This window comes from Aplysia californica, unplaced genomic scaffold (assembly GCF_000002075.1).
Source record: "Aplysia californica isolate F4 #8 unplaced genomic scaffold, AplCal3.0 scaffold00409, whole genome shotgun sequence".
Classification (NCBI taxonomy): Eukaryota; Metazoa; Mollusca; class Gastropoda; order Aplysiida; family Aplysiidae; genus Aplysia; species Aplysia californica.
Window position 1 is genome coordinate 222807 of NW_004797679.1, and position 8347 is coordinate 231153.

Here is an 8347-nt window from a genome sequence, read left to right on the forward strand (position 1 = left end):
GTGTGCGTGTGCGTGTGCGTGTGCGTGTGCGTGCGCGTGTGTGTATTTGTGAATGTCTTTGTGTGTTCTTATATGGGTGTAAGTCGTTAAGTGTGTCTATACTTTTGGGTGTGAACGCGCATTGTGTGCACGCGCGCTAGGCAAACAGTAAGGTACACGAGAAAAACGAAATAAAAAGGCCAGTGATGAGCTGATGTAGATTAGATTTGTTTTTAATTTTAATGAAGATTTTCGGCAGTTGTGAAAAAAGTAGGTCACATAAGTGCCAGAGATTAGAGAAATAACGTACGAAGAAAATAATGAGGACAGAATATTAGACAATGCCAATGACAATCTTTATTCATCTGGAAGGGAGAATTTTATCTTGGTCGTTTACAAGGGCAGTAGACGCTACAAAGGTTAGGTGCACTCACTCACACGCACAACAAGACAGAACATTAGTAAATACATGTCTCATATGCCTTCTCTCTCTCTCTCTCTCTCTCTCTCTCTCTCTCTCTCTCTCTCTCTCTCTCTCTCTCTCTGTGTTTCATTTGTAACATTGTGTGTTCAGTAACCTCACATCAGTTGATACGAATGAAATTCTATATCTTTCTGTTTTTGCTTTTTTGGAAATGTATCGTTTACTGCGGGTAGATAATTGAAATTTCGATATCAGTGAGTGGCTATGGTTACTTAGCATTACTTCCGTATTTTTTAAAACGTCAAAGCTGCTTTACCCCCGGGGCGGTGCTACTGATTGAAGTGTCGTTAGGCCATTCCCGAGAGGGGGAGGGGGGGGGGGGCGCACATAATATCTAGAGTTCTTATGCACAGTAGAATTGTAATTGTAAAAGAGCTGATTAATCAATGTCATGCTCATAACTGTGCCAGAACTGCAACAGGGAACTGCTGCTTTTTCTTTCCTAATCCTTACAATCGTCATTTTTCTCTACTTCTTTTGTATGTTTGTCACACTCATGCAAACCGCTATTTCCGGGGTGCCTTGATAGTCGAAGCAAACTTTGTGCTGTCGAAGCTAGAGAGGTTAGCAGAGTAAGTCTGATTCCCTGTAAGGACCACCACTTCTGAGACAGATCTCCAACGAGGACTTATTATGTCTCTATTTTGAAGGGTAAGATATTGCTTTTTTAAAATGTTTTCAGTGAACGTCAGTCGGACTCAACCCCCTCTGTAAATGCGCAAGATGGCGCAAGAAGTCCACGGCGGACCAGAGATCAACAGCCCTCCCTCAGTGATAATTTACCACCTGACTTGGAACCAGACCGTTCAACCAGACAAGAGATTTTAACAATACGCACTGAAAGGGCGTTATACAAATTACGCAAGGATCAAGCAAATCGGCTACAAGCACACAGGGAGCTGCCGGACTCTACCCCCTCTGTAAATACGCAACGTGACCTGACATGGGAATTATTAAACATGTTTAGATTGTACTCTTCAGAATCCCGCCAGCAACAGAGGCAGCAGCTACAGAGGCAGCAGCTACAGAGGCAGCAGCCACAACAGCAACAGCCACTACAGCAACAGCCACTACAGCAACAGCCACAACAGCAACAGCCACTACAGCAACAGCCACTACAGCAACAGCCACAACAGCAACAGCCACTACAGCAGCAGCCACTACAGCCACTACAGCAACAGCCACTACAGCAGCAGCCACTACAGCCACTACAGCAGCAGCCACTACAGCCACTACAGCAGCAGCCACTGCAACCACTGTACCAACAGCCACTACAGCAACAGCCACTGTACCAACAGCCACTGCACCAACAGCCACTTCAGCAGCAGTCATTGCAGCAGCAGCAAGTGAATCAAACACAGCAGGAACAAGCACAACAGTTACAAGAGCACGCCTTTAGGCTACAAGAACAAATTTTTTGGCTACAAGAACAAGTACTTAGACTACAACAAGATGCACGCATGCTACAAGTAGACGGGGAACGAGCACATCAACAAGAACTGCTTCAGCGACAATCGCAACCAGCATATCAACTGCTACCACAAGTACCAAGTTACCTACAAGCACTTCAGCTACAACCACCTCGTATAATAATGTACGGGCAAGCACCACAGCTACAACAAGCATATCAAGCAATGCCCATGAATAGCATGCAAACCTGCTACATGAACACAATCCCATCAGCTACTACAAGCACATCAGCTACTACAAGCACATCAGCTACAGCTACTACAATCACATCAGCTACTACAAGCACATCAGCTACAGCTACTACAATCCCATCAGCTACTACAAGCACATCAGCTACAGCTACTACAATCACATCAGCTACTACAAGCACATCAGCTACAGCTACTACAATCACATCAGCTACTACAAGCACATCAGCTACATGAACACAATCACATCAGCTACTACAAGCACATCAGCTACAGCTACTACAATCACATCAGCTACTACAAGCACATCAGCTACAGCTACTACAATCACATCAGCTACTATGCGCACATCAGCTACAGCTACTACAAGCACATCAGCAACTACAAAAAGCACATCAGCTACAGTTACCAAAATCACACCAGCAGCTACAAAAAGCACATCAGCAGTTACTAAAAGCACACCAGCTACTAAAAGCACACCAGCTACTAAAAGTACATCAGCTACTAAAGGCACATCAGCTACTAAAGGCACATCAGCTACAAAAGGCACACCAGCTACAAAAGGCACATCATCAGCTACAAAAAGCACATCAGCAGCTACTACAAGCACATCAGCTACTACAAGTACATCAGCTACTACAAGCACATCAGCAACTACAAGCACATCAGTTGCAAGAACATCAGATGCAAGCACATCAGATACAAGCACGAGGAGCAATCACAAAATCAACGAGCACATCAGCTAATATACGAGCAAGCGCAACAGCAACAAGTATAATATCAACTACTAATGCTCATGAGGAGCACTCAAACCAGCGACTCACATTCGAGGAACTCGCACAACAGCGTCTAACATACGAGGAACTCGCACAACAGCGACTAACACACAAGAAACTAGCACAACAGCGACTAACATACGAGGAACCTCCACATGAGGAACAACCATACCAGCTTGCAGCCTATCAGCAACAGGCAAACCACGAAAATATGCTGCAGACTGTGCACCAACTCTTATCACATGCAGCGACACCAGCATGGATCTTCACCATCTTTGGCAGTGGAGCAGCAGCTACAACGCCTGGCTTACAACAACAACAACAACAACAACAACAACAACAACAACAAAAGCAGCAGCATCAACAACGACAGCCCCTCGAACCTCAGCAGCAGACAGAGAGCGAATCACAAGATTGCCAAAGGCATACAACCGTCTTATGGGAACTGCTTACACACGGAACATGTGAACAACTACCACGAGGACAAAACCGAAATCAACGAGGGAAAAAAGCTACAGCTACCAGCATCTGAGGAACAAACACACCATGACCCGGCACACCAGTCACAAGCACGTATAAGCTACAATTTAAGCACAACAGATACAATCGAAAAAACAAACAAACCGGCAGCAGACTGTGAACCGAATACGTCGACTGCAGCTTGACCGCATAAATCATCGTCATCTTTGCCAGTGGAACTGCAGCCACAACACCCAGAGCTACAACAACAACAACAACAACAACAACAACAACAACAACGACCACGACAACAAGAGCTACAACAGCAACAGCCTCTCAAACCCCCCCGCCCCAGTCACCCACCCCCTTCCACCCCCTTCAGCCACAACGCTTGTTGCCCCCTACCCCTCTTCCTCCTCCACCCACCACCCTTCTTCCCCCCCTCTCCCCCCCCCTCCTCCAATCCAACCTCCAGGAGAATCTTCCATTCAAAGACATGACGCCACACCCCAGGAGTATGCACGACTCAACATCCGGACATCTCAGACTTTGACCTGCAGCCGAGACCAATTTTGCCCACACGGACCTCTACCCACATACGGGTTGCCCATTGCGGATGGGATCTGGTCGGGTTGCGTATGGGGCGATCGTTCCACTCGTCGCCTGAAAACAAACACGTTTGTTTTTTGGGCGACGAGTCGGGCGCGATCGGTTTGTGCAACGATAGCCGCTTTGCGCCCTCAACCTGGCTAGCAAACCGCCCCAACCAGACCTGATCCCCCAATGAGCCCCCGGTATTAGGCGAGCCATCTACCAGACAACAGGACGAAGAGTCAGACGAAGGCGCCGCCTCTACGCCCCAGGGCCAGAAGGAAGACCGCGACATCCTTCCCAACATCAGATTTCGCACATTCTGCACTACAAGTTTAAAGAAATAGCTTTATGGCATTAAGATTTTTAAAGAACCATTGAACATTTGTATATAGTTTATGTTCTGAAGTATTTCATTGTTTGTTTTTTTTTGGCCCCCATTCTAACATATATGTCACGCGACAGACATTTTAATAACTTGCAGAACAATCGTAGTCTTCACATCTCTGTCTATATCATCGTGTCAAATTTTGCCAATAATTGATGTCCACTGGGACTTCGTTCAAGCCGGTTACGAGATACCCAATGTTCCATCTTTCTAGGCCGGAAATCTTATCCGATTATAGACGGCGTGGCTGTCTCTCAACAGGGGGACCCTCGAGGGAAACTGGTCGGTCAAGGCTACAGGACTTTGTGCGCCAGGGAGCTAACAGTCGGGGGGGGGGGGGGGGGGGTCGCTAAGTTACTATTCAACTGATCTTCTTGAAACCCCGAGGACTCATTTGATACCCTGTTGGTGTTCACTTCACCGCGGTCTGCGTGACCTTGGTTCAAATCCCCAGAACAGAACATTTTTGAACTTGGTGTTATTTGTGATGTGTTTAAAAGCTCAATACCGATTCGGCTCGATTCTATTGGAGATGAGCGAAATATTCGACGGTTATTAAAAAAAAAGGTGGAAGTGGGATGTAAACCGATTGGAAGAGCTTCCAGTCATACACAATATGTTTATTTTTGGGTTCGGCAATTTCTCGGGAAACGATTAAAAAGGCGTAGCAGTAAAGACACATAAAAATCTCCAAGTGCGCACCCTCTACATCATTCATTTTTTTTAATTTAAAAAAAAGGGGGGGGTTAATATATCAATCAATCACAATTCATATTTTAAAAGCAGTTTGTAAATGCTGTACCTGGTTATAACTAAATAGAGGGTCAAAATTTCAGATCCACAGGTAAGCTATTCGTACATTTGTTTCACACTGATTGTAAATTACTGATCATGCATTTTAAAAATGTAAACTTTTCATCCCAGAGAGGTATAATGTTTAACGTAATATACACCATCATTATTTTTATCGTTCTGCCTTTGTGTCATTATACGTTTTAATTAATGCAGAAAAGTACTAACGTGATATGACATTTGTTTGTTTTTTTAATGTATTTTGTAAAGTTTTAGAAAAAAAGCCTACGATGATCTCACCTTAATTTCTATTCCTTTTGAAACAAAAATAAATATATGAACATTTACAAGATGGTGTTCCGGGTGTTCATGCTGTTTTCTTTTCTCGTTTGCAGCAATCACAATAATTAAATTCCTTCGAGCCGAGCCTTACAATTTTATGTCACAAAATGAAAAAGTCTTGAGAGAGAGGTGTCTGTATGTATTGGGGAATTGTATTTGATTTGTCTGTATCGGGGAATTGTATTTGATTTAACACCTAGACGAAGTCAGCGGTAAAGAAAATAATCGACATCAAGGAAATACATAGTATTTATATAAGTCATAATATCGATTACAGCATGCGCATAACAGGCTGCAACGCTACATGTGCACCACGGATCGAAACTACAATTGGTCGTTTTTAAGAACAAGCGGGCTAGCCCAGATTTCGGGGGGTTTCCAGAAATCTTGACCTACACCAAGAGTGGGCATTGCCTACCTGTAGGAGAATTTCGGTTTCATTGGGGTGTTTATTTGTTTGATTATAGCGAATCTCCTTGTCTTTTAAAGAAACTGAACAAGGGGCACAAACTTTACCTTCATGTCAATTTTCTCAAAACAGTATTTTTGGGGATAGCCCCCCTGAGCTTAAAAGCGACCAATTTGGATTGATGATAAGGCCGCCCAAAGAAGTTTTGTTTTCCAGTCGTGTGTCAAGTGTCATCAGCTGAATGCAAGAACATCAATAAGGACTTTAATTTTAACTCTTTAAGGTGTAAGCATACATATAGATCTACACAATTGCATTCACTCGGTATGCAGACCACAGGCAACAGTCTGGCACATTTCGAACCTCTACACACAAATTAGAAACACAAGTTTGTATATTTTGAGTACGTTACTGTTTGTCTTTCTGGGCTTCAGATAAAGAAAACATTGTACGGATGTTTTCTGGGGTTTTTTTAACATTCCCAAACCAGCGTTTGGGCGTTTAGCGGGTACTCTGCTACGGTTTACTCCTTCTTTGCTATCAAACATCAGTCATGTTTTTCTCTCCTCCTTCACTTTCAAGTTTGTTACTCTTTTGCACCACCTGTAATCTTCGGCATTTATATTATCTTACTGCGTTGCAAGCGCTGTAAAATTCTTACTCCAGCTGAACTAAAAACAGCATGCCTCCAAGTGGTATCGAATGACAACAATGCACGTCTCAACGAGTTAGTTTTAGTGTTTTACGGTACTTGCAACACAATAAGGTCATATAAGTGCCGAATATTGGAGGTGTTACAAGAGAGTAACAAACACAAAAAAGGAGGGGAGACAAGGACGATAGATGTTTGATAGGAAAGAAGAAACAAGAAGCAAACCACACCAGAGCACCCGCCAACTACCCACTCAATGAGTTAACTTTACAGAATAGTCGACGACACTCACAGGACGACGAACCGAGGATGGAACAGCTGGTTCCACGGTTCTGTGTTTCACGGTCAAGGGGGGAAAGGGGGGGGGGGCATGACACCAGAAAATTAACAAGAAACGCCATAGCGGCTGTTTCCAGTTCAGGTGTAGTTTGTCCCAAGTTTAAACACATTTCGGTTTTTATTATAAAGTACAAACGTGGTTTGTAGTTTAGTTTAGAAAGAGTTTTATAAAGGACTCGCAACACTAATACTATTACGTAGAAGGTTAAATAGTGCAGAAGATGGAGTTATTACTGAAGAATAACATACTTACCAAAAAAAAAACAAGAACCCCTCCCCCCTGGGAGGAAGGTATGGAGGAAATATGTTTAAGCGGGGAAAAAAGGGGCAAAACACACCCGAGCACCTGCCAACCACCCACAAACGTGGCTGTACCCCCGATAGAACAGCTGTCTCTGAAAATGTGAAGCGAGAAAGAAGCGATGAAAACAATTCTTTTAAACTCGGCCACAGGCACCGCCGTCTCCTCTCGCACCGACTGAGCTACCGGGGCGGAATTGTAACGGACGGTTGTCCCAGTGGACGATGTTTTCGGCTGGCTTCACCCCCCCTCCCTTTCCCCTTTCTTCTTTTCTCATTCTTTCTTTAAGGGCTGGGGGTAGAGGTTGCAGTTGCAAAGAAAAAATGGCCGGTGGAAAGAGGAGGGGTCAGACACATCATAGAACAAAATTTAAAAATAAAAGGCTGGGGGTGAAGGGCACATGCCTCCCGCCCAGAAAAAAAAATACTGCCCACCCCCCCCAAAAAACCAACCAAACGACAAAAACAAAAACAACCCAACAACTAAACCACTGGCTTTTTGGTCAGTGGCATGGCATGACAGGGAAGGTGTTTTGACAAGTATTTGTTATTTTAGTTTTAGACAGATGAGTTTTGCTACTTTTTCAACTCAAATAACTCATAGATACAAGTGCCGAAGATATGAGGCGTTACACTAGAGAGTACCATACAAAGACAGGAAGGGGCAGAGATAAGGACGATATATGTTTAGCAGCAAAGAAGGAACAAACACACCAGCGCACCCGCCAACCACCCATTATTCGTGGTCTCTTCGTGGAGCAGTAGCCCGTAATTTCAACTCTACCACAAGCTGTAAGGGCCCAAGAGTTGTCACCAGTAACGACAAATAACCAACAAAGACAAAAGGAAAGTACCCTCGAGTCCCAACAAGAGCAATATCAAAAACAAGATTACTAGCATCAGCCCTTAAACACAAGAAAAACACCTTGCACAAACAGATATAACTAAATTTCTTTGACAGCAACAACAACAACAGCAACAAAACAACAACAAGAGCAAATAAAACAACAACAACAACAACAACAACAACAACAACAACAACAATAAAGAGTATGAATGCTGTGCAACTCATAATACTACACGACTTGTATACAAAAGGAAACAACTTTCCAGGGTCTAAAGCCTCCCCCCCACCCACCCCCCTCCCCCAATCTCAATCCAACAATAATGAAAGCGTT

At 43.9% G+C, this 8347-nt stretch overlaps 1 protein-coding gene across 2 annotated transcripts in view; it reads left to right on the forward strand.

The window, feature by feature from the left end:
* The window catches only part of LOC101849630 (activating signal cointegrator 1 complex subunit 2 homolog), a 6037-nt gene extending 3591 nt beyond the window's left edge, over positions 1–2446 (forward strand). The window contains exons 2-3 of one of the 2 annotated variants that reach the window (XM_013085813.2): positions 1146–2159; positions 2286–2446. In XM_013085813.2, the coding sequence (XP_012941267.1) occupies positions 1146–2159; positions 2286–2358 (1087 nt within the window). In that variant the 3' untranslated portion in view covers positions 2359–2446. Of the gene's footprint in view, positions 1–1145 lie in introns of both variants that reach the window. The other variant, XM_013085812.2, reaches the window with a different exon arrangement.
* The last annotated feature ends 5901 nt before the right edge of the window (positions 2447–8347 follow it).